General features: G+C 57.2%; 1 protein-coding gene across 4 annotated transcripts; it reads right to left on the bottom strand.

Moving 5' to 3' along the window:
* Positions 1-989: 989 nt before the first annotated feature.
* Positions 990-18,951, bottom strand: CSK (C-terminal Src kinase). Of its 4 annotated transcripts, XM_029237444.1 has the most exons (13): positions 18,299-18,951; positions 5,931-6,010; positions 5,475-5,588; positions 5,258-5,370; positions 4,649-4,868; positions 3,745-3,838; positions 3,496-3,561; positions 3,313-3,412; positions 3,133-3,223; positions 2,569-2,642; positions 2,288-2,483; positions 2,093-2,179; positions 990-1,847 (listed from the first exon to the last, which is right to left on the bottom strand). In XM_029237444.1, exons 2-13 carry the CDS (start codon positions 5,943-5,945, stop codon positions 1,665-1,667), a joined length of 1,353 nt encoding a protein of 450 aa, XP_029093277.1. In that variant the 5' UTR covers positions 5,946-6,010; positions 18,299-18,951; the 3' UTR covers positions 990-1,664. The 4 variants fall into 4 exon arrangements, with proteins under 4 accessions (XP_029093277.1, XP_029093275.1, XP_029093276.1 ...); XM_029237442.1 differs by having other exon boundaries at positions 1,260-1,847; positions 5,475-6,010; positions 18,299-18,513; XM_029237443.1 differs by having other exon boundaries at positions 1,260-1,847; positions 3,496-3,838; positions 18,299-18,513.
* Positions 18,952-25,625: the final 6,674 nt, after the last annotated feature.

The following is a 25,625-nucleotide window of genomic DNA, read 5'->3' as shown; positions in this document are numbered from 1 at the left end:
ATCCAAATATTTGTTGTTGAATGAAGTCTAGTTTTAGAAAAATGAGTCTGGCTGTGTGCAGAGAGAACGGACTCGGGGAGGTGAGGAGTGGCAACACAGGGCTGTGGGAGGTGATGGTGCTGGACCACGGTGGGCCGAGGAGCTGCAGACGCGAGGCGTACTGCCAGGTCAGAACTGCCTGGATTTCAGGGCTTGCTGGCTAGGAAAGGCGGGCGCGGAGTGCCAACAACAAGGGGAACCCCACCCCTGCTGCCTGTCTCAGTGAATGAGGTGAGCCTCCCCACAGCCCTCAGAGGTTCCACACTGACCACTGGCCCTGGGGAACCCGAGGGGAGAAAACCCCATGGCTGGTCCGCGTTCTCCATCTGTGCCCCACAAGGTGCGGTGGGGAAGACCCCCCCACCTTTGTGTCCTCAGGCACGGGGCTGGGCACACACAGGGCTGGGGACGGGGCGGCAGTGCTACATCTTAGGCGGACTGTGAGAACCACCAGCGTATCAGAGTCTCCCCTTCCCCCTCCCACTCCAGGTCACCATCTCCTCTGAAGCACCAGACGTTTATCCTGCCTCCTACCAAGGGGAGCCCATCTCCAGCTGGTCAGGCCTGGCTTTCTCCCCCGTCCGTGGCTCCAGCCCTCCTCGTGCTGAGGGCCTGAACAACACGGCAGGAGAGGCGGCCGGGATGCCCAGGCATCACCCTGTGGACGGGACCCAAGCCCGGGGCGGCCTCAGGGCCAAACCTGCCTGGCAGCGGGACACTGGGAGAGGCGGGTAGTGAGAGCTCTCCCATGGCAGACACAGGACACTCGCTCGTGCAGCTGACATAAGGCGGCGGCTACATCTGCCCGCGGTGCTCCCCACCCCGCCCCACTCACAGGGCAAGCACAGCCTCACTCACAGAGACAGGGGGATGGACAAGATGGCACAGGGATGGGAGGCCGGGTGGGACAGGCAGGCTCGGCGGAGGAAGCGCCGAGACTGGGCGGCGGGGTCCTCATGGAGTGGTTTATTACGATTCCATCTCACAAGGCAGGTGGGTGGGTGGGCGGGCGGCAGCGGCACACGGATTCCAAGCCCCTGACAGACGTCTGCCTCGGGCGCATGCAAACAGTGCAACATGGTCAAGCGCAGACACGGGGCGACCGAGGCAACACGGACAAGGAACACGGGGTGGGGAACGAGGCTGGGGCGATGGGTCCCTAGAGAGGGGCCTGGTCTCCCCAACCCTTGTGGGCAGGACAGGAAAAATAAGATTCGTACTTCTTGTAAAATGCCCATTTGCTGGGTACTTTCTTTCTCCTTATCTTGAAAAATAATAAAAAATAAACACACGGAAAAAAATCTCAAAAAAGGAAAGGGATAAAACTCTAAGAAGGCGAGATACGGGAGGCCAGGGGGAGCCTGACCCCAGTAGGGCTCCTCAGCCTCCTCCCTTCTTGGCCCTTGGGCGGGGTTCCCAAAGCCCCACGGGTGGGTCCATGAGAGAAGGTGCCAAGCCTAGGTGGGGTCTCCGGGGGCCAGAAGGGGCGCAGGCTGCGACAGAGAAAAGAGGCCCACGGTCCTGCTGGGCTCAGTTCGGGTTTGGGCCCAGCGAGTGGGGCACCAGGTCCGCAATCTCTCTGGGTTCAGTCCCCACAGGCCCCCGACCTGGGCGGAGGCCGGCAGTCACAGGTGCAGCTCGTGGGTTTTGATGTGCTCCAGCTGCTCACGGAGCTGCAGGAAGGAGGGCCGCATGGCGGCGTCCAGGTGCCAGCAGTTCTTCATGACCTCGTAGACTGCAGGTGGGCAGCCATCGGGGGCGTCCATCTTGTAGCCCTTCTCCACCCGCGGGACAACGTCCTTCAGGGGCTGCGGGCAGGTGGGTGGTACGCATCGGTGTAAGGCCTGACCCCGAGGGGACCCCCACTCAGCGTTGCTCTCCAAGAACCCCCCTAGTTCCGCCTCAGCCCCGGCCAGGGGAGCGCCTGGAAGGTCCCGAGGGCAGGTCTGCAGCTTCTAGGCCTCAGGCCGGGGAGGTGGGGATCAGCCGGTCCCCCTCCCTGTCACCCCCTCCCTTGCTCCAAGCCCCGCCCAGCCCCAGCGCCCACACTCACAATTCTTGGATAAGGCACTCGCCCGAAAGAGTAGATTTCCCAGAGGAGGATCCCAAAACTCCACACGTCAGACTTGGTGGAGAATTTCTGCCACGTGGATGGGAGAGGCAGTGTCAGGTCCTGGGAACTGCGGGGTGCAGGTGACCCGGGAACCCCACCCACCACTGCTCAGGCCCTGAGGAGAGGCGCGCCCACCTTCTCTCTCAGGGCCTCGGGGGCTGTCCACTTGACCGGCAGCTTGCCCGTGTCCTGGGTGCTGGAAGCTTCCTTGGTGAGGCCGAAGTCGCTGACCTTGGCCACGTTGTCCTCGGACACCAGCACGTTGCGGGCTGCCAGGTCCCGGTGCACGAAGTTGTTGCCCTCCAGGTATTCCATGGCCTCGCAGACATCTCTGGGGGCGAGCCAGCCACATGTCCTCTCAGACAGGGATCCCATAGCAGCCACCCCCCCCCCCAATCAGGCATTGCTTCACTCACAGTGAGAACTTGAGGAGACAGTCTCCGCCCAGCACCGACCGACCCCGAGACCGCAGGTAGTCCACCAGACTCCCCTGGGGGCAGGACAGACAGACCAACAGGCCCTATAAGTCAGACTTGCCCTCTAGACCCTGGGAACAGTGGGCCTGGGGCTGGGTAAATGGCGACACTCAAGGGAGGTGTCAGGAGAGGGGAGGGGCAGGGGAGAGGTCAGGACGTCACTACTGAAGGAATATCAGAGTCTGGACACCGGACGCTGTGCTCAGCAATTATCATGCATTATCTCTTAATCTTCATAAATCTCTGAGGTAAACTTTGTTACTACCTCCATTCACAGATGAGGACCTGAGGTTTGGAGGGGTGACACAACTTTTCCAAGGTCGTAGTGAATAAATGATGAGCCAAGACAAAAGCCAAGCCCTGGTGACTTCAAAGACCAGTTGGAGAGAAGGGACTGAGGGAGCAGGGGCCCAAGGGTATGGTGGGGGGCTTGGGGCAGCTGGAAGGCTCGAGCCCCAGTGTTTAGCTCCAGGCTGGCAACTGGATCGCGGGGCAGGCACACACCTTGGCCATGTACTCGGTGACGATGTAGAGCCCACCTTTCTCCTCTACGATCACGCCCAGAAGCTGTACCAGGTTGCTATGCCGAAGTTGCCTGGGGCAGGACGGGGTGGTCAGAGCCTGCCAAGCCTCCCCATCACCTCTTGGCCCCGGGTGACCTCCCCACCCCCTGCCCCAACTCACGTCATGACCGAGGCTTCAGCCAGGAAGGCCTGGGCAGTGGCGTCGTTCTTAATGCACTTGACGGCGACTTTGTTCCCTCGGTAGTCACCTAGCATCACGTCTGGGGCAAGAGAGTTGGGGGTCGTTTCCTGGACTCCCCCCAGTCATCAGCCTCTCCTAGGGCTCCCACCCTCTCTGGCTCACCTCCAAACTCCCCCTTCCCAATGGTCTGCAGCAGCTTCAGGTCCTTCATGTTCAGCGCCCAGCCGCCTGTCGAGGGAGTGGGTGGTGAGTGAGGGGTGCTGAAGCCAGAGCGGGGGTCACAGCAGAAGCAGACTGGACTGTGACTTATGTGGGGTTCCCAGAGCCTCCAGGAGGGGGTAGTGCCAGGAAGCCCGGGTGGGAGGAGGTGGGTAGGCAAGTGAGGAGTGGGCGTGGGGGGGTGGCACTCACTGCGGAAGAACTCATCCTGGGCCGCCACGGTGCCCTCCATGACCTTTGGCTTGATGAGGCGAGTACAGAGTCCATCTGCGTCTGAGGTGTAGTGCTGTAGAGGGCAGGGCAGGCGATCAGGGCCAGCCCCCTGTGTACCACCCGCGGCTCCCGTGCACTGCCCCGGTCTGACCACCAGATGGCAGCAGAGGCCGGTCCCACCCAGCCCAGGGTTGCTTTGGGTCAGAAGGGCTCTCCATTTCTAGCAGGGGTTAGGGAGGCCCCAGACACATGGTCCATCTCCCATGCCACCCCACACCCAGGTGCTGGACGGATACCGGGTTGTTGTGATCACTCTGGGCCTCACCAGCATCCCAAAGCAGAGGACAAGCCCTGGCTCAGTCTAATACCAGCCTCTAGCCAGGTGTGCACAGGACCCTCCCCTGTCACAGGCCAAGCCAGGCCAACCGGGGGAAGGTGCTGCGAGCGAGCACAGGAGGCATCTGGAGGCTGCCTGGGGTAGAGACGGCCTTGGGAGCTGCAGGGACATGTGGGCCATCAAGGTGAAGCTCAGGAGGACATGTTTACGTACACACGGCTGGGCATACAGCTCCATGAGTGGCCGGAAGGAAGCTAGTTCTGGGATCAGAATACTCAGATTCTAGTCCTGGCGCCTCCAAGTCACAGCTGTGTGACCAGAGGCAGGTCTCTTAACCGCTCTGAACCTCTGTTTCCTGGCCTATGAACTGGGGTACCACCTCCCTGTGCAGGCATTGTGGGGTCAGAGCTCAACGCTGGCACACAGCACGGGCTCTATCGAGGCATGAGGAAACGTGGGCTTGCAGAGGCTGCAGGACGTGCCCAAGGTCATCCAGCTAGAGTGGTGGGACTGTAGCCGGAATCAGGGCCGGCACGCTCCGCTCACCTCCACCAGCTGCATGAGGTTCTCGAAGTACACCTCCTCGTCGATGCTAAGCTTGCTGGCGTGGTATATGATGCGGTAGTGCTCCACCTTGCCGTCGCAGCTCACGCACAGAGTGTAGTCCCCGGGGTAGTTGGTGCTCTCCCGCACCAGGAACAGGCCTGTCTCTGGTGGGCACAGGAGCCGCTCTGCCTGCTCCCGCGTGATCTTGCCATGGAACCAGCTGCGGGGAGGCCAGGCCTGGGGTCATGGTGGCCCAAGGGCACTGCCAGGCTCCACTTCCCGAAGGCCCTCCCTGTGGCTGGCACCTCTCCACAGTTCAGGGCTCAGACAGGCTCTGGAGGCCCTCATCCTCTGCCTCCTGCCCTTCTTTCTTCAGCCCTCCTAGCTCCGTCCTCCCCTTTGAGGTCCGGCACCCAGCCCTCCTAGCTCCGTCCTCCCCTTTGAGGCCCGGCACCCATGCCCTTGCCCTCGTCTCGAGAGGCCCTCACGGACATCCCAGCCCCTCACTCTCGCCTCCCTGCTCTCCGGACTCTCTTCTAGGGGTAACAGGGCTCCCCGTCCTCCTTCCTCCCAGACTGGGAATTCCCAACCGTACCCAGGGGTACTCACGGCATGAGGCTGAGCTTGGTGCCTGCCTTCACGCCCTCCCGCTTCTGGACGTAGTTGGCTGGGATGATGCCCTCACGGCCCACCTTGTTCTTGGCTTTGTACCAGTTGGGGTCCTGGGGAGAGGGGAGCCCAGACACGCTCTCAGGCTCACCCTCCCGTGCAGGGGAGACAAAACCCAGAGGTAGGAAGTGGGTAGGGGTGTGAAGTCCCTGGTTACCTTGGTGACAGCTACAATGGTGAGCACGTCTCCTTTGCAGAAGGGAAGGTCCTGCTCAGCAGTGCCGTGAAAGTTGTACTTGGCAATACATTCTGTACCGGATGGCCAGGCAGCCTGCAGGGCAGGCGACACGTGGGCGGAGAAGCCTGGGGCCCCACCCACCTGGGAGCCCTCAAGGTCACAGCCTCTTGGCTGGCCTCCTTGAGTCTGGGTGAGGTGCCCTTCCCCTGGAGAGCTCTGGGTGTCTTCTAGCTGAGACTTCCCCACGGCCCCCAGACCTGTGCTCCCATAGAGGGCCGTGCATCTGACAGTGGGCCCTGGAATTCCATTTTGCTGAAAGCCAGGACTGGGGAAAAGGGGAATGAATCGACCTGAATCCTCATTCTCACTCTTCTCAGCACCCCCGTGGTGGTGGTGGGGATACTCCACTGCCCTAGACCCCTGCCCCTGCAGTACCTGAATTGCCGACATCTTCTCAGAAGATCTGGTATCCCCGTGTCACAGGAAGGCCAACCTGTCACTTGGTACCATGAGAGCTGTGGGGAGAGGGGAAGATTGAGGGAAGGCTGTGAGAAGAGATGGTTCCCTCCATCACTGAGACCCTACTCCTTCCCCATAGCAATGCGAACAGATGCCAGAGGCTTCCAGAGCTGGGACCTGGGGCAAGGGCTGTCCTTTCCAGTCTCAGCAGGCTGAGGGCACGGGGCAGGGGAGGAGGCAGGGGATGAGGGCTGAGGACCCCCAAGGACAGAGGGCCGTCAACCCTGAGCCCATTGTGGCCTTACAGCCCTTGGAGTGACCAACAGAGGCTACAAAGCGTAGTGGGTGAGTAGTGCCTGCCCCACCAGCCCCCCATGGCTGGATATCAGCTAAGTGGTCTGTGGGGGACTACAGGGCAGCTGTGAACCTGGGGAAGGTGCTTGGGACCTTGGGAAAGTCCCTTGTCCTCTGTGGGCCTCTTAGTTCTGTCACCTATAAAAACTCACCCAGGCAGTATCTCTGAAGCCAAATGTATGCCAACCCCATGGCCTGGCAGCCCTACTTCCCAGCACACACCCAAGAGAAAACAGGGCAGGCGCTGCTGACACAGGCACAGGCGCACATACAGTAGCACAGTCTGTAACAAACCTCACACTGGGAACTGCCCAGACGCCCATGAGGAGTGAGATGGATAAACTGTGTACATTCACAGAGTACTGGCCAGCAGTAAACATGAATAAACTACAGCTATGAAACAACACTGATGCATCTAAACATGCTAACCAAGACGCCAGACAGAAAGCACACATGCCTTGTGATTCCATTTGTATAAACTCCACAGTCAGGGGATTTTCCAGTGCAGGATGGCGACTCCCCTTGGAGGAGGCAGTGACTGGAAGGGGGCAAGTTCAACTCTGTAACACTTCACTGAGCTGTACCCTTGTGGCTGGTATACATTCTGGTGTATGTGTTTACTTCAATAAAATTGACTACCCCGAGAAAGTCACCTCAGCCAACCCCACGCCCCAAGAGCAGCAAGTCAACCCCGTCTTGCACACATACTCTTTGTGGCCCCAGCTCAGCACACCCTCCATGACCAGCATCTTCCCAAACACAGCCCAGAGCCCCCGAGTACCTGTCCCAGGAAGCAGAGGGATGGGGCTACTGTCCTCTTCTGACAGATGAGGAAACTGAGGCTCAGGCAGGGCCAGTGACTACTCCGTGCTCACAGCATGTTAGAAGGAAAACTCCTCCATGTGCCTTGTTCCCAGGCTCATTTGCAGGACACACAAGGCCTGGGGCCTGGTTGACACTCACAAACTTTACCACCTACCCCAGGCCAGGCGGTGGAAGAAGACATTTGAGTGCAAGTGCCTAGGGGTGTGAGGTGAGTGAGGACTGCAGAGCTTAGGTGGGCTTCCTGGAGGAAGGAGCGCTGGAGCTGAGCCCTGAAGGCTAGAGGGCTAAAAAAGGCAGGGGCACCCCAGGCTGGAAGCCCATGGTAAGGAGGGCGGGAAACAGACCCTGACAGTCTGAGCACCCTGTCAGTCTGCGGCAGGAGACCGTGTGTACTGGGTCCGCCTGGCACAAAACTTGCAGGGATGCGGGGGCTTCAAACGCTGACGTGAGGAAACAGGGTTTGCTTATGAGGGCCATGGGGTCTGTGGGCCTCAGCAGGGGAGTGTGTGGTCCTGGAGACCAGAAGGAGCCGGGGAGAACAGAGGTGGGGAGAAGCACCACTGCGTCCAGGCCCCACTTCCAGGCTTCCCTTCCTCCCGGCATACATAGTGCTTCCTGTCCCAAGGCCAGCCCGTCAACCTCTGCCATCTGGGCAGGGAGCCTGGGGCACAAGAAGGATGAGCCTGGACTCCCCTACACACACATACATTGACACGACTGAGCCACCATGAGTATAGGAAGCACCTCCAGGCTCCCAAGAACCACATGTGGGAGCCGTGAGCTCCTCTTGCCCCCATTTTATAGAAATGGAAACTGAGGCTCATGAGGTTTGAACAACTTGCCCTACGTCGCACAGCTAGTTAGGGACGATGGTCCGGAACTTGAACTGGGGTCCCTCTGTGGCTGGCTGGGCCCCCAACCTTCAAGACCTTCTGAATAGGGGCTCTGCCAGCTCTCCACATCCCCTTGCCTCTCCCTCCCTCGCAAGATTCACCACCACCAAGGGAGAGAGGGCGAGGAGGCTGAGGCACCATTAGTCACCCTCCCAGCTGTCAGTTTGCAAACACTCCCTCCCCTGCAGGCCTGCAGCTGCCGCCTCCCCACTGACTAGATGATAATAACAAAAATAATAATAGGTCCTGTTTGCTGAGCACTTATTCTGTGCTGCGCCCTGTCCTTGGCACATTATGGCTCATCAAATCCTCTGACAACTGAGAGGGAGAGGCTATTATTATCCCCATTTTACAGATGAGCCAGGCTGAGAGGCAAGTGGCCTTACCTGAGGCTACACCTCCAGTGAGCATCCTGCCCCACGCAGATGTCATATGCCTGAGCCAGCAGGCCAGTTCTACCCCCACCCCTGGTGCCTCCTGCCTTATGTGCACGCACCATGCGGGGGCTGCCAGCAGGCTGGGACCACACTGGCCTCGAAAAGAGAGTGCAAGGGAAGAGGGAGAATCAAGCGGTGCTCAGAGGAAGGAGCAAGGCCAGGAGGGTCAGGGTGGCCTTCCTTGAGGGTCTGGGTTTTGACAGATATGGAAACGGAAGGGAGGAGCTAGCCTCTCCCCTTTGCTCTACTGGCTATGACTTCAGGACTCAGTTTCCCCATCTGTACAATGGGCTGGTGACAACCCTACAGCTCCCAGGGCTGTTCTGAAGCCTGCTTTCTTCCCACAGAAATCCTGCCAGCAGGAGCTGCAGACCCTCTCTGATGGCTCCTCCCTGGCGAAGTCATGAGGCCAGGAAGGTCCCGTCCTTAGGGCTCTGAGGGTCCAGCCGGTCTATCCCCTTCCAGGTCAGAGGCCAAGAGTCAGAGTGGCTGGGAGGGGCTACTGCGAACCTAGGCCTCTAGTCAGGCCTTGATCAGGCACAGAGGGGCCCTTCCAGGGTTATGTGAACCTTGTTTCAGGCCACTTTGTGGAAGAAGTGCAGGAACATTGTCCAGGGAGTCAAGGGCTCTGAGTCCTGTTCCTGGCTCTGCCACCAACTTGTTGTGTGACCTTGGGAAATTCCCTTGACCCTTCTGGGACTCACTGGCTCTCCAGCACCTGAACCAGATCCCTTTCTCACCCGCTGCTCCTAGGACCATGGTACCCCACCCACCTTCCCGCCTTGGCATTCCCTCTCCACTCCTTCCCCCTTCTCTACCCAAGGAACTTCCACTCAACCTTGAGGGGTTGCACGTGTGCCTAAGAAAATGTAGTAGGACAGTCCCTGCAGTACTATTTGTTGTAGCAAGAGATTGGTAGACAACCTTTATGTCCGTTAATAAAGAACCAAGTAAATATATGACCAGATAGCCTGAAAAGGCAACAACACAACTCCAGCTGTTATGGGGCCAGGACGGATCTCCAGGTGCTGATACAGAAGCCTCCCCATGATAGAGTAAGTAGAAATGGCAAAAAGCCAGCTCAAGGCACGAAGGAAACGTTGCTGGGGGAATAGGACAGTGACATGGCATCTAAGTACCACCCTCCAGATTAATCAGAGAGAGGAAAAAGCACCTCCACCACAGGGAGACGTGGCAGATACCTCGTTAACCGAGTGATCAAATTAAGCATCACCAATAATGAGAGGCGCACACTGCGTGCCTCCTGCACTAAGGAGGGCACAGCATCCTCTGTGCGATGGGCCCGCAGAGCTGCTTAACCTGACTCCAATCAGGAAGACGTAGGCAGACAGAGACCAAATAACCGGCCTGGACTCTTAGAGTCAATGTCATAAAAGACAAAACAAACAAAGAAAGGCTGGGGAATGTTCTGGATTAAACAAGACACAAAAGAAACATGACACAACAACAAAATGGTAATTATGTGAGGTGAATGATGTGTTAGGTAACCTCATTGTGGTAATCGTTTCACAGTATGCACATATATCAAATCATCACACTGTATACCTTAAACTTACACAACATTAAATCGCAATTATATCTCAACAAAGCTGCAAAAGAAAAAAAGAAAAGAAAAGACACATGATAGCAAGATTCCATGAGTGATTCTGAATAAGATTCTGGATCAGAGGGAAAAAATAGCTGTAAAGATCATTTGGGGACAACTGGGAAAATGAAAATGTTAGATAATGTCATGGAATTAATGTTAATTTTCTTAGGTGTGATCACGGTACTGTGATTATGTAAGAGATACACGATAACGTACTCGGGAGAGAAAGGTACGATGCCTGCAACTAACACTCAAATAAATCAGCAAAAAAAAATACGTATACACATATGTCCATGTATATAAAAGAAGAGGTAAAGCGAATGTGGCAAAATGTTAAGAACTGGTGAAACTGGGTAAAGTATACATGGGTATTCATTATACCATTATTTCAGCTTTTTGGTAGGTCTGAAATACTCAAAGACCGAAAAAAAAGCAGGGTGCCGGACATCACCCATGGTATATTACAAATTATTGTTTTTTAAAAGGACATACCATTCACCCCTAACCTTAGATATGCACGGATTATCTCTGAAAGATAGAAGAAACTGATAACAGAGGTTGTCTCTGGGAATGGGAAGGAGTAGTGAGTATCAAGTTCAAGGGAAACTTACTGTTCGTTGTATATTTGCTATTTTGTTCTTTTAACTTTTGTTTTTTTAACCACATGCATCTATTACCTTCTCCCTAAAAATAAGATTAGTAAGAAAATCAATAACTTTTTGAAAACCACTTGTGCCAGGAGCCTTCCGTGGCTCCCCAGCTGTGGTGGCTGCTCCGGGTCTCCAGAGCCTCTCATGCCCCATGCTCCAGCGAGAAGCTCACTGACCCTGGCCTGGGAGCCCCTGCAGGAGGACAGCCGGGCCCAGGGCGGCTGCTCAGCACGTTAGTGCTGAGTGAATGAATGAACCAACAAACAACAGGGGGAAGCTAGGCAGGTTGCACCACACTGCGGTCCCATAACCGACAGGACTATACTTAACCCCAAAGGGACAGCAGCTGCCACCCCACCCCCACAGGGCTGGGGGACAGGGGGCTTTCACTCCGACTTCCTGCCCCAAACCCTGCTCCCAGGAGTTCTTGTGCTGGGGTCCCAGGAACAGGCTGGGCATTGTGCCCAAGCGCTGAGGTCAGTGACCACAGCCTCAGGCAGGCCTTTCTTGGGAGCCCAGGCTGGCAGGCAGGGGGGAAGCCCAGCAACTGCCCTTTCCCTGCCTTGGGGAAGCTGTAGACCCTCACAGCCTAGCACGTGCTGAGGGCCAGTGTAGGTTAAGGGGCTCCTGCCCCGCCCCCCTCACCAAAACTCCACTGCCTAATGGGGCGTGGGAGCCTTCAATAACTGTTTACACCCAGCTAAAAATAGCCACTGAAAAGGGAAGTGCACAAGAGACCTGGGGGAACTCTGGGGGCCATGGCCCCCGGAGACTCTGGTCCTGCCACAGGACCCAGCTGGAGCCTCTGCGGGGCAGGGCAGCCCCCAGAGGCAACAAGCAGGTCCACCTTGCCCTCTTATTCTTTGAGCCACTGTTTCAAGAGGCTCCCTGTGAGCCCAGCTCCATGTGTGGTGGCCAGGAGGGACAGGAGGGGGGAAGGGCCCAGGAGGTCCTGCCCTTGGGACCCCAGGAATGCTACTCGGCATCTCTCCTCTGTGCCCAGCCCTGCTCCAGCCCTCCTGGCTACCAGCTGGTCAGCCACGGCCAGGTGTGCTTGGTGCCTCAGGAGAGGAGACGAAGGCCACTGGGGAAGGCTTCCAGGAAGAAGGGGAGGGGAGGGGAGGATCTCAGGTAGAAGCGACTGTGCTAGATCCGGCCAGGATTAGGATTTCAAACCGTGGTACAGAGAGAGTTAATGAAGGCTGGAGGAGGCTCAGGGTGAGGCGGGCGAGGGTCAGCAGAGGCTCTGAACCCAGGCAGTCTGGCACACAGCTCTGCGTTTCTGATTGGGCACGCCCCTCCGAAAGACACCTGAGGAGGGCGGGGCACCAACAGCAGCTGGGCTGGTTTGGCAGCAGTAAAATCAGCCCCACCTCTGGTTCTAGAAGCACAGGGCACCCAGGCTGACGGCACTGTGATGCCCCTGGCGACACACCAGGCCATGGGCTGGAGGCTGGTTCCCACTGAGCCAGATGGGTGGTCCCAGAGCCCTCAGCTGGGCAGCTGCAGAATTGGGCACAAGACCCTTGGAGAGGCCTGAACCTCCCCGGGGGTCAGGAGAGGGCTGGAAGGATGGACGGTCCCACTTTGTCTCCAGTGTGAGCTGCCCCACCCTCACCCCCAGGGTTCCCTCAGCATCCAGCACCCCTGCCCTAAGGGGAGGGGTGAGTTTAATGGCTGCAAAGTGTTAAAAACCAAATTACAGCAACTCACTGGCTTTTCTCCTGCCCCCAATGGCTCAGCGGGGGCTGGAGCTCGAGGAGGCTAGTAAGGGGAGCCGCCTTCCCCAGGCGCGGCTGCAGCCTGAGGCCGACACTCCTGGCCCAGAAAGGTTTCTAATTACCGCTCAGGAGCCTAACTACCTACATGCACTGGGCAGTGGGGACTCCAGGCCCCTGTTCCGCCACCCACCTCAGCACAGGCTGTGGTCTTTACATCTTCACGTGCCTACATTTACATACAGCCTCTCAGCACTGACCTCCAACGAACCCTTAAAAACCAGAGCGTCCTTGTCCCTCACCCCAAAGTCCCCTAGGCACGTTACAGGTGGGGAGATTGCGGCCCAGAGGCCGGTGAGCTGGCCACCAGATTCCTGGTCTCCCCATCTCAGAACTGGGACCCCGAGAACACATGGCTCAGAAGGTAAAGCTGAGGGGGCCCAACTCAAAGGACGTACAGTCTTGCTACCCAGTGTAGGGAGAAGGGTTACCAACACCCTCGCCCCACGGGATGGACTATAAAAATGAAAGCATGAAGAGTGAGAGCCTACTGACCCAATCCTGCCTTAGTTACTTAATCCTCCAAAAAACCCCATGAGGTTTTACTGCTGATCTGTTTGACAGAGGAGGAGCCAGGCTGAGGAGGATCACCCAGCTTCCAAGGGGTAGAGCAGATTTCAGCTCAGATTTGTCTGAACCTGGTCAGGAGAAAACCCCTCCACCCTTTCCTTGGGCAGGACAGATGACACCCTGGACAGAGAGGTGCGAGTGGGCAGCTGAGAGGAGGTCCACCCAGAGATTGGCCCTCCTGCTCTGGGAAGGATGGGTCACATCTGTGCCATACCGTGCCTCGCACAGAGTATGTGCCATACCGTGCCTCGCACAGCAACTAGAGAAGCCAGCAGCCCTAGAGAGTGGAGGAGCTCTAAGCAAGGACCTCTGCCCCTACCCTGTCTCTTTCTCAAACGCTTCTTGATTTTCATGGCCCTTCCTCTCCAGGAAGCCCTCCTGGCTGCTCCAGCCTACGCAGATCCCCAGCTTCTGAGCTCCCCGGAGCCCTGCCAGGAAGTTGGAACCACAGGCCTCTTCCTACTGACTGACTCCTCTCTGGCTCTGGCCTCTTCTATTGGTCGGCAGGGGGGCCTCAGGGTTCCTTCTCTCCTCTCCCCTCCAGTCTCCCTGACAGCATGGGCCACAGGCGTCCGGCCGGTTGCGGAACAGCGACTGGGCTGGGCAGGGCTGAGAGGCAGCAGCCTGGGTGTGCAGGCGTCAGATGACACCCAGGTTTTTACCCACCCACAAGGCTTCCAACTGTGCAGAGAGGAGGACCCGCGGGGAGGAGGGGGGCACCAGGCAGCCTCTCCTGCTTCTAGGGGCCTAGACCACGGAAGGGGAGGGGGAGGCGGAGGGAAGCTGCGGTTGGAGGCCCAGCCCCACTGAGGCGTACAGAGCTGGTGTGTGATGAGAAGCTACCCTCATCACAGTACCTCAAAACCAGGAAGAGAAACTGAGCTGGCAGAAGGGCGAGCTGGGCTGCATGGGGCCCTCAGGTCCCTGGGGGCCTGCCAAGGGGAGCTCTTTGGACAGTCGCTGGACAAACCACTTGTCCCTCCCAGGCCTCAGTTTCCCCACGGGAAAAATGGGATTCTCTCCTTGGTCCTGCCAGTCTGACCCTGATTGGTACGGGCTGCATCATGCCTGACACAAGAGACGCCCCCCAGTTAGTGGAGTACTCCTGGTCCCCAAGCAGGCTCTGGCCTCTCCCGGATAGCAGGGCTTGGCCCCCCGAAGCGAGCCTCGCCCTGCCTGCTTCTCCCCTCAGCCACGCAGGGAGCACACTAGCTCTTCCTCACCAGCTCTTTATTTTTAGGTCTGAATTTGACTTTAATCATTACTTAGCGGATTCTATTTCCAGCCCTTGGATGAAGGGACCCAGAGGAGAGGAGGAGGGGAGGCAGTGCTCCCTGCCTGGTGTGGAGGGTGGCCTGCCTCCTCCACCCATCCTGTCCCCAACCAAGAAGGGGGGGCACTGAGAAACTCCCAAAGTGCTCACCCCAGCCAGGCCAGCATCTTGGAGAGGACCGCACCCTGTGACCTCATCCCAGCCTGAGCTGTGGGACAGGAGGGCAGTTGTAATGCCCGCCTCCCCTGCGCCAAGACCAGGGACGAGGGGGACACTCCAAAGGCAAAAGTCTGGTGGCCGGAGTCCGAGGTCATGTGCCTGGGAGCCCTCTGCAATGAATGGGCCACACTGGGGAGGACCCTCTACCTAGGTTAGTCCTGAGCCATACCAGGGTCAGCTGGGGCTATGGTCTCGTAGGCCCTGGGAGTGCCAAGCTGAGACTGTTTTCCTCCTACTGTCCATGGGCTGACCCTAGCAGGGCACTCCCAGTTCTCTGATCTCCACAGACGTGGAACAAGAGGAAGTAAGCGATGTCAGAGCAGTACACGCTCAGATTACACCTGGGGAGCACCTGCTGAAGAGAAGGACACTAACACACAAGACTTCCCTAGTGATTTGTGGACCATCTATGTTCCCCTTCAACTCTCAGCTGGGAGGCTCTAGAATCTCTGCCTCTGACCCCAACTTTCTTCCCTTCCCCAGCCCCTGGGCAGGAGGATGAGGCTGGCATGGCTGTCCCTGGCTTGGGGCTCCGGATGCCGGGGTTCCTTGCTAAGACTCAGTTTTCCCAGGAAAAGTAGGCCTCTATCTCCACTGGGGAAATGTGGGGCTGGCCTAGGAAGTAGTTGAAGCTGGGCGACAGGAGGCAGCCAGGCTCTCAGAGAAAAAGCCTTGTCCATTCAGCTCTGATGCTGAAAGAACAGAGGGAGAATGGGTAGGGCCAGGCCCCAGAAACCAACCAGTAGCCCACCTTTCACATGGTGATGGGGATGGGGGAAGGCAGACATGGGGGACAGGATACTGGCCAGAGCAGTTTCTGAACACAGGGTTTCTGAAGGGCTCCCTGGGCAGAGGCCACCCTTGGCTAGGTAAGCCATCAGCCAGCCCTGGCCCGGGTGTCTTCTGCACACGCTGAGGCAGCCCGTAGTGGGCACTCCTTCAGCAAAGCCTACGCCTTCTCACAGAGCGCCTAGTGGATGCCAGGGGGTGTGCCAGGCACCTTCTAGTACCTTGGTTAGTTAGTTCCGTGTCCGCACACTCCCCTCTGAAGTAGGTATCACCGTCCCTGTTGTGTATATAAAGGAACTCTGGCTCAAAGGATGACCTGTCCAAGGTCCCTCTTCCCTGGCCTAAATGGCACAGCTGGGCCTGGAATCACGTTGGTTGGGTGCCAAGCTGCCCACTCTCTCCAATACCCTCAGCTGCTTTGGGGGCCTGCAGTAACAACAATTACAACAGCAACAGACGGGAAACAACAATGCACAAGCTTGGTAAGAGGGTTGGAGTAAGGTTGCTGCGGCAGAGCTTTCGGGAATATTTTGTAGCTTTTTAGGAGCAAAGTTGCACAGATTGTGTAGCAACATGAGAAAATGCCCAGATATGGTATTAAATGAAAAAAGGTGTGATGGCACGCATACCCAAATGAAAACAGCGACAAAGGCAAAAAAGATCAGGAAAAGACTGGCTGGGAGCTCCAAGATACTAACAGTCACTGTGCCGGTGAAGAAACAGTGGGTGAATTTTCTGTGTTCTAAATTTTCTGTAGTGCTGTTTTGTTACTGTCTAAATTAAGAACCCTAATACTATTTACCTACATACGTAGTTTTCTGAGCTCAGATTTGCTTCCTGGGGACCCACCTGCCACCCAGCTCTGGTCCTGGTGTCTGGGACATCAAGGGATGGCCTTTCTGATTTGGGACAGCCCCTCAAACACATGATGGTGCTTCCTTACCTTCTCGTTCCCAGACCAAACACCTTTGGGGACAATGAGGTTCAAAACCTCCCAAAGAACAAGCTCAGAACTGGACCCAAGCCGTCCTGCCAGATCAGGCTTGTTGGGGCGGCCACGTCACACTGTGAGCCCTGGGCCTCTGTCTCTGCCTGTACTCTGGTCTGCTCTGTGATGGCTCAACCCCTTGGGGCCTGGTGCCCTCTGCAGCAGTGCTGGGGACCGTCTTCTGGTCCTTCTCTGTCCCAGACCCAAGGCAGAGAGAAGAGCAGGGAGGAAGACACCAAGCTCGCCACATAAAAAGTGAAGCCCTGCACACGTGCTTGCCTGAAGCCAGACCCCTTTCTACAAGGGTCTTGGGACCCCGGTCTGCACCCAACAGCTCACAGGCGTCCAACCATGTCAGGCTTCAGCCCCAGGCCCTCAGGCTGGCAAGGAAGTTAGGGCTGGGTGAGGGGAGCCTCACAGGCCCAACACATCTGTGTCCCCTCCACTGTGCATGTCAGGGCAACCGGAAACAATTCTAAATCAAGGGCAGAGGCCTGAGTGGGACAAAACTGCTAGCAGCCCCAAGGGGCCCCAGACATGGCTAAGTATCCTCCAGGGAACCTCCCACACTTCCAGCAGCAAAAGGATCCTGCCACAGTCCCAGCCTCCTTCCTGCTGCCTTCACCCTGCTCCTGCTGGGGCCCCACCAAGAAAGACACTGGGAACACCAGGGTGTAGGGAGCTTGGAAGAGACACCCTGGGTGTCCCCACTCTGACAATGTTCCCATGCCAAGGCTGAAGGGTGCTCCTTGTGGAAACAGGGCTCTCGCCTTCCCTATCCAGATCCCATTCACCAGCTGAGCCAAAGGTGTATACGAGGGAGAGGTCAGGAATGACCACCAGGCTGCTTCAGCTCAGCACCAGGGCTGCACCCCATGGGTGCCCCACACACTCACCGCATCCCTCAGTGGGACCCAGCCTCAGGCACCAGGGGGAAATCCCACGGGCAGTGCCAATGCTGCCCGAGCCCAGACCCAGGCAGAGCCGGGGCCGGAAGCCCTCTCCCTTCTCTCTAGCCCTCTGTAGGGGAGCACGTGCTCACCCCACAAGGACCCATGGGCCAAGCTGGGGGCTTATGTCCCTGGTGGGTAAAGGCACCTGGCTGGTTTCTCTCTGCCCACAGCAGTCCAGCTCTGCAGAGCCGGGGGGATGAAGGGACAGACAGCCTAACTCTGCCAGAGGCCTGGGATAGCAACTCCCCCTTTAAGCCTCAGTCCCCCGGTCTACAAAACAGGAGGGAAGATAAACCCCTAGTTAAGCTCCAAGAATCTAGTGGCTGGACACGCCCCTTCCTGACACCTGGCTGGGCCCTGAGGAGCCTGGGAAAAGGGGCTGACAAGGCTGCCAGGAGGTGGGGCATGGTCCTAATGCCCAGTGTCACCTCCACCAGGACAGAGGCCCAGCCCAGTTTCCCCACCCTAGGGTCAGAGGTCCCTTGGTTTAGGCCTGGTCTTCTGGGAGGCCGAGGGTGACAGGCTCAACCTCTGGCAGGCTCAAGGGAGGTGGCTGGGCCCTGGGCTTCCTGGAGACGGCAGGGCCTCCGCAGGGGAATGCGGGAGGGGTCAGAACCAGGCAGGCCAAGGAACCTGCAGGGAGGCCCTGGGCCGGGAATGGCAAACCGCCCATTCTCCTGGGCCCTGGCCCACGCCGACCCCCTCCCTCCAGGCTCCAGCCAGCCCCCCCAAGAGGGGGAGGACAGACTCGGGGTGGCCACAGACAAGTCTGTGGGGCTCGAAAGGTAGTACCTCCCTCGTGCGCTCCCCTCACAGTCGGGCTGGTTTGACAGTGACTCCCGGGAGATTTCGAACCCGGGAAGGAGGGTGTAAGGGAGGTGGGGGATGGGTGTGGACGCCACGGCAGCTGCAACAGAAGCAACAGAAGCGGGACGAGCGACCTCCACCCACCTCCCGCCGGGAAGCACTCGGACGCCCACCTCCTCCAGGTCTGTCAGGCACTCACCTCTCTCGGGGCACTGCGGTCCGGGCCACCTCGCTGCGGGCAGCATCAGCGGCCTGCGGGGCAGTCCATGCGGCCAGGGGGGAGGGGAGGGGCGCAGGGGTCTCCGGGTGGTGCGGTACAAAGAGGTCTGGGTGCGAAAGGAGGGGGAGGAGGGACGGCCAGACAGAGGCAGGGGGATGGCCTCGCGGCCCGGGTCGGGGAGGGAAGAAAGGCGGGGGAAGGGGGCCGGGAGGGAGTCGGGGGGAGGAAACAATGTAGCCGGCGCGGCCCCGGTAGAGTTCCGCTTCCGAAAGCCGCCACAGAGGTTCGATTTTGGGACGTCGCGCCGGCTGCCCGGGGCTGCCCCGGACCCTGGATCGGGGCCGCAGGGGGTCCCCGCGTTCCACGTCCCGGAGGCTCCGGCGGCCACAGGCTGGCTGGGGCGGGAGGGACCGCTGGCCGGGGGATGGCCCCGACGGCGGCGCGGCCGGGCGATCGCCCCGCTCGGACCCCACCCCGGCAAGATCTCCGGGCAGGGTGCGGGGTGGGGCGAGAGGTAGAGGGCGACGGTGGTCTCAGTGGCGGCGGCCAAGCTCGGCTCGCCCTGGGCTCCGCTGGGAGGAAGCTCGCAGGCCTGGCGAGAGGAAGCGCGGCCCGGATCCTCCGCCCGCGGCAGCGCGCCTGCGCGAGGGAGCCGGCCCGGCGCGCCGCGGGGCGTGGGCCGGCGGGGCGGCGCCCCCTGCCGGGCGCCGGGGGCACTGCGGGGGGGTGTGTCCGGGCCCACGCCCTGCCCCCACCTGCCCACGGGCGCTGAAGGATCCTGAAGGCCCCTCACCGAGGGCCGACCAGCCCGCCTTGGAGCAACCTCCAAGCCTTCCTCGGGCGCGGCTCCCCCGATGTAGAAGCGATTGAGGCCAGGCCTGGTCCCCTCTCCTCGGATCTGTTTGTGGAGAGTGGGCCTCACTCACAGCAGCGTTTATAGATTCACAAGCATTTACCTGGCGCTGAGAATGTGACAATTCAGGAGTCTACTAGTAGGACCACTTCGTTACCGTCAAGGAGTTCCCAGTACTGACAGGCCAACAGACAAGCGCCAAGAGATAACTGATAAAAGTGAAGAAGTGGTGTACAAGGTCCACAGGAAGCAGAAAAGAGGGAAGGCCTGATGAGGCTTCACAGAGCTGGGACCTTAGGCAGAAGGAACAGCATGGACAAAAAGGTAGGGAGAGGTGAGAGCACTTGATGGCTCTGGGAACTGTAAATAGCTCAGTACGGCCGCAGTTTGCAGTGTGGGTCCAGGAAAGTAGTGGGAGATGGGGTCCCTGCAAGCCCCAGAGACAAGAGAGATCCAAAGGGCCTTATGGAACTTTCCTGGACTTTGTTTTCAGCTTGGCAGCAGTGAGGAAGTTGTCAGTAGCTATGTGATTTTGGGAAAGTTACTTAACCTCTCTGTGCTCTAGTTTACCAAATGGGGGAAGTAATAGCACCAACTTCTTAAGGTTTTGTGGGGAGGAAATGAGTTAATACGCTTAAAGGGCTTAGCGTGCAGTGGGCGGCACATGGTTAGCCCTTAGCTAAGTATCGCCTGTTATTACATATTACTGTTAACGAGGAGCAGGGCGTGATCTGCTCTGAGCTCAGGAGCAGACAGTGTGTGTGTGTGTGTGTGTGTGTGTGTGTGTGTGTGTGTGTGTGAGTGTGAGGGGGGAGCATAGAGTTGGGGGCGGGGGCAATGATGGAGGAGAGACCAGAGACTCCAGTGTGGGTACAAGGAGGCAGGCTACTCCCTAGGGACTGGGCCCTGAAGGAAGGGTCAGGATTGGTGGGGCAGAGGGGAGGGGCATTCTGTGGTGGGGAAAATGAGGTGTACAGGCAGTCTTGAAATTCAAAATAAGTGAGGGACTAGGGTCCTGGAGGAGAGTGAGTTGAGAAGGCAGTGTGGCTGTGCATTGCAAAGAGCAGAAGTTGGGTGTGCCTCCCCAGACAAACTGCAGGATGGCCCTCTGACCCAATGCACCCCTTGGCCAGTTTCCAGAAAGGAGCCAGCCCTTCAAGGAGGGAAGTGGTAGTCACACCACTGCCCTCTGAGGAGACATCCAGTAAGTCTCAGAGATAGCTATGGTGTAACAGGAAAAAGCATGGATTTGGAGTTCAAATTGTAAAGTTAAATTTCAGCTGGGCCACTTCCTAGTTGTGTGATCTTGGGCTAGTTACTAAACGTCCCTGAGCTCAGTTTCCTCCTCTGTAAGATCAAGCTTAAATGCAGCTGTCTCACAAGAGATGGTGCAGATGCAGCAAGATAATGGCCTACGGGTGGGCGAGGTGGGGAGGGTGTTCAGCTTGGCTGGTTTCCCTTTCTTTCCTCTGAGGTCAAGATGGAATGATAAAGTGGGACCGGATGGGGCCACCTCTCAGCCTGAAGGAAAGCACTTCAGCAGCTCTGCGAAGGCTTCTGGAAGGGCCAAGTTGATATCTCCTCTCCCCTGACTGAATCAGCTGGCAAAATGGGAAAGGGCTGTGGGGATATGTGGAAAATGCTCTAATCCCTGTCCCAGTTTTTCACCAATGCATTTTCCTTTACCCCCCCAAACATGTTTGACGTTTTCCCCTGGGTTTGCTGTGGCCTAAGTGTGAACTTTGGAGTCAAATAGACCTGTATTTGCCTCCTGGTTCCACCTCTTCACGGTAGAATGCAATAAATTTGTTAACTTCCCTGAACCCCAGGCACAGGGGACAAATCAATAAAGGGTCCTGCCCCACAGAGCTATCCTCCAGTGGAAGAGCCAATGAACTTCCAACCTCACCACCATTCATTCATTCCCTCACTCAAATACTTACTGAGCACCTACTAAGTGCCTGGCACTATTCTGGATGCAGGAGTTGAAAGGGCGAGAAAGACCACTGTGGATAACCATGTGGTTATCCCCTCATGGGATAAATAAATAAGCAGGGCAATCAGACACTGTGGCATGAGGGCAATGAATGCTTGATGGAGGAGAGCGCGGGACGGGGAAACAGACACAGAGGGCCCAGCAGCTTAAGGGACAGCCAGAAGGCCAAGGTGACAAGACCAGCAAGCGAGGGGGAGTAGTATGAGAGGAAGGGGCTGGATCTGGTAGGGTGTTATGGGGCGGGGGTTTTATCACGTGAGTGCTGGGGAGCCGCTGAAGGGTTTTTAAGCAGGGGAGTGACACGATTGAGCAGAACTCAAGAGACCAGCGAGGAGACTTTGCATATTATGGCCAGTGATGATGGGCACGGACCCCAGTGGACAAAAGGGAGCCACGTGGCAGCTCTGGGTGATGGGCTGTTTGGGGGAGTGAGGCCCCAGGAGAAAGGGGTCCTGATCCTTAGGTACAGCTGGAACATGGGGAAATGCTGGTGCTTTTTGCTGAGGTAGGGAGGACCTGGGAGAGGGGCAGGCTGGGGGTAGCGCTCAGGAGCTGTACTTTGGACAAGCTAAGGTTAAGACACCTGTGAGACAGGGAGATGTCAAGATGGCGTTTGGAGCCACGTTTTACGGACAAGGCCACTGAGGCTTGAAGCACTCAGAACTTTCCCAGAGTCCCACTCCCAGAATTGTGCTTCCAATCTGAGGACCTCCAAAGCCTGGGGCACCAAACAGCCTCCCCTCTCAGCCGACCCTAGGAAAGGAACTCATCAGAGAAGAGTCTTCGGGTTCTAGGATAGGGGAGGAAATTTAAGAGAAGCCCCTCCCTGCCAGGTAGGCTCAAGTGCTAGCTTTCCCAGGCTGAGCTGTTGTCCCCACCTTGGGGGAATGGAGAAAAGAGGGGAGGCTTGAGACCCCTGGATGTGGGAACAGGGCTTAGGACTTCTGGCTGCATTTGATGACACAATGCCACCGCAGCAGCTCGATAAAAAGTTGGGTTGGTAGCCAGAAATCCAGAGCTTAAGCACCTTTATGGGTGGACTGAGCTCTGATCCCAGGGTCCCCAGGGAAGGAAAGGACTTCCCGCCACGCTGCCTCCTCCTCTCCCCCAGCCTCTTTGCTCTGAAATGACAGTTTAGAGAAACTGGTGTGAAATAGTTTGAAACTCAGATGTCTGGGCAGTCCCTCAGGGCAGAAAACAGGAAGCCAAGATTAAAGGCAGATTTCCAGCAAAGTCCCCTTCTACTTCCTGCAGAGCAGGTGCTCAGGCTGAGCTGACTGTGGGCAGCTTCCCTCGCTGACAGCACCTCTGGGTGGCTCTGCAGAGGCCGGCTCTCCTGCTTTAGGAGCTGTTCTTCAACCTCGTCATCACCATCCCCACAGGAAGCTCCTGCCAGGCCCTTGGGGGAATGAGCCTCCTGCAGAAAGAGGCTGTGGAAGGTGGAAGGAGGCACCAACAGGAAACAGCACCTGGGGACACCTAGGAGCCAGTGAGGCCAGGCGGAGAGGGCATGGGCTTTGGAATCGTTCAGCCCTGGTGTGAATGCCACTTCTTGCTGTAGGGTCTCACTGACCTGTGGGAGTGGGTCGAGGGGTAGGAGCAATGCAAACGGGGGCTTCAGGGAAGGTAGCCGGTGAGACTGGACCAGTGCTGGGGCCTGGGAGGCCTAGGGGAGGGCAGAAGCAGGAGAAAGCAAGTGGCCACAGTGGCCATCTCAACATCAGGGACCACTCGGTGGGGTGGCCAAGCTGATATCCACAGCTGCTAAAGTCTCAGGGAACCAGGGGCCAGCATGGGCCTCCCCCGTGATCTCTTTCCCTTCCTGACCCGCAGGAGAGCTGGCTTCCGTGGGCTCCGTCAAGGCAGGAAGCTACGCCTGCCTCATGCAGAAGCAGAGCCGTGACCTTCCAGATAAGCCCTGTGTTCTCCTCAAGGGGCCTGAGACCCCACCCTCACAAAGCTGTCCTTGGGAGGACACCTGCATCCAGAGGCATCATGCATTGGAAACCTCCCTTCTTGGGTGGCTGAGTTTATCACGAGGACAAGGCATTGGCCTGGGAGACCCAGGTTCTAGGGACAGACTGGCTTCTGATTTGGGGCAAGTCCTCCCCATCCAGGCCTCAGTTTCCCCTCCTGTGTACCGAAGGGTTGCATCTGGTGATCTCCTGCAGCTCTGACTTCGTGTGCACAGGTGGAGGCCCTGGGCATGGGGAGGGTGGGCAGCTGCCAACGGACTCCAACTTCTGTCCCCCTGGGACCAGGGAACTACCATTTACTGAGCACCTGCTATGTGCCCGATACTTTATTATTATTATTGATGATGATACTGATATTTACTGGAGACTTACTATGCACAAACATTTTTAATGTCAGATTAAAGTCTCTTCTCTTTACCGCAACAGTTTGCTCTAAGGGGATTTCTAAGGAAGCTTGTTTGTTTGTTTCCGCCATGGTGGTGGCAGAAGTCTTGGTGCTGATGGCTTGGTGGCTTTTTGGCTTTTGTGGTGTTAGCGGTGGTGGTGACCCAACCGAGAGGCCATTGAGAGCTGGAGGACCTCACTCTTGTGGCTTGAGGCAGCCGGTACATAGGGCTTCCTCGACCACACCACAGGGGTTAATTGGCTGGTCTCCTGACCTTGAAGGTCATGGGTCTGGGCTTCGCAATTCAGAATCTCTCTGGAGCAGGCAGATGCAGAACGAAGTTCATGACGTGAATTGGTCAAGGAACCTGGGATCCCTGCGAACTATCTGGTGCCTTCCTCCAGGAAGGCATATTTCCTCCAGAAATGTAGCACATATTTCTTTCCTCCTTGGTCCTTGGTCTTGCAATGTTCTGTCTGGTGGGGCACAGATGTTCAACAGCGTGATGAGAGTTACTAGGAGGGATGTGCAGGTGTGATGCAGGTGCACAGCAGAGGAGCCCTCCTCACCTGAGTGCTCAGACCCTGCAGGAGGAGAGATGCCTGGAATAATAGGAGCAGAGGCCCTGGAGCTGGAAGGGGTTGAGCTTTGGGAGAAGCAGAAAGAGGCTAGGATGGGCTGAGGTGCAGGGCGTGGGGGGCAGTCTTGGGAGCAGAGGTCAGTGACCAGAGCCTGCAGGGCCTCCTGTGTCCACCTCAGGGCAGAGGGACCCTGCTCTTTGAGGGTTTCGCCAATGCCTCAGCTGTGCGTTTGCATTTTTAAAAAAATATTTATTTTTTGGCTGCGTTGGGTCTTTGCTGCTGCATGCAGGCCTTCTCTAGTTGAGGCGAGCAGGGGCTACTCTTCATTGCGGTGTGTGGGCTTTGCGTTGCAGTGGCTTCTCTTGTTGTGGAGCACGGGATCAAGGTGCATGGGCATCAGTAGTTTTGGCGCACAGGCTCAGTAGTTGCGGCTTGCGGGCTCTAGAGCACAGGCTCAGGAGTTGTGGCGCACGGGTTTAGTTGCTCTGTGCATGTGGGATCTTCCTGGACCAGGGATCAAACCTGTGTCCCCTGCGTTGGCAGGCAGATTCTTAACCACTGTGCCACCAGGGAAGTCCCTGTGTTTGCTTTTTTTTTTTTGTAGTACGTGGGCCTCTCACTGTTGTGGCCTCTCCCATTGCGCTCTGGACGCGCAGGCCCAGCGGCCATGGCTCACGGTCCTAGCCGTCCCGCCGCGGCATGTGGGATCTTCCTGGACCAGGGCACGAACCCGTGTCCCCTGCATCGGCAGGCGGACTCTCAACCACTGCGCTACCAGGGAAGCCCTGTGTTTGCATTTTTAAAAGATCACTTCTTCCTGTTGATGGAGAATTGACTGGCTTTTTGTCCTCCAGGAAGCTGCAATGGCCTTTCCCAAATCCCCAGGCTAGATCGCTCCCTCTGCAGTGCCCCTCAGTGGGCCCTCTTCTCAGCTTTGTAGCGTTGACTACCTGCTTTGTGCAAGTTTCCTGGTCTGCCACTGGAGGCTGAAACATGGTGTTCAGATGTTGGTTGAATGACTGAGTGATGTGAATTTTAATTAATAATAATAATAATAAAAATAGTTAACACCGATATAGGCTTTACCACATGCCAGACACTGTCCTAAGCACTTTACATGTCTTAAGTGTCATTTAATCCTTGTAATATATTTCCAAGGTATGTATCATTATTCTCTCCATTTTGCAGAAAAGGAACTGAAGGGGATTCCATGAGGGAACTCAGCCACCAGACCCTGCGTAGGAGACGAAGGATTCAGGATGCCATTGTATCATTCTCACCCAATTTATTTTAACAGCTTCTGGGTTTGAGTCCTGGCCTCACTCCTGCCCAGCTGTGTGACCTTAAGTAAAGGTCATATAACTTTCTGAGCCTCAGTTTCCTGATCTCTAAAATGAGAGGTTCACCTCACTTGTGATGCTAAACAGAGAAGAAGAAAAGCTAATCACTTAGCACAGTGCTTTGGCCCCAGGCACACTTGAACTCACTGGCAGTGTGACGAATATTTTTTCTCTG

This window comes from Monodon monoceros, unplaced genomic scaffold (genome assembly GCF_005190385.1).
Source record: "Monodon monoceros isolate NGI ecotype Baffin Bay Population unplaced genomic scaffold, NGI_Narwhal_1 Super_Scaffold_21, whole genome shotgun sequence".
Classification (NCBI taxonomy): Eukaryota; Metazoa; Chordata; class Mammalia; order Artiodactyla; family Monodontidae; genus Monodon; species Monodon monoceros.
Note: the sequence above shows the minus strand (reverse complement) of the source record. Positions and strands in the feature narration are given on the sequence as shown.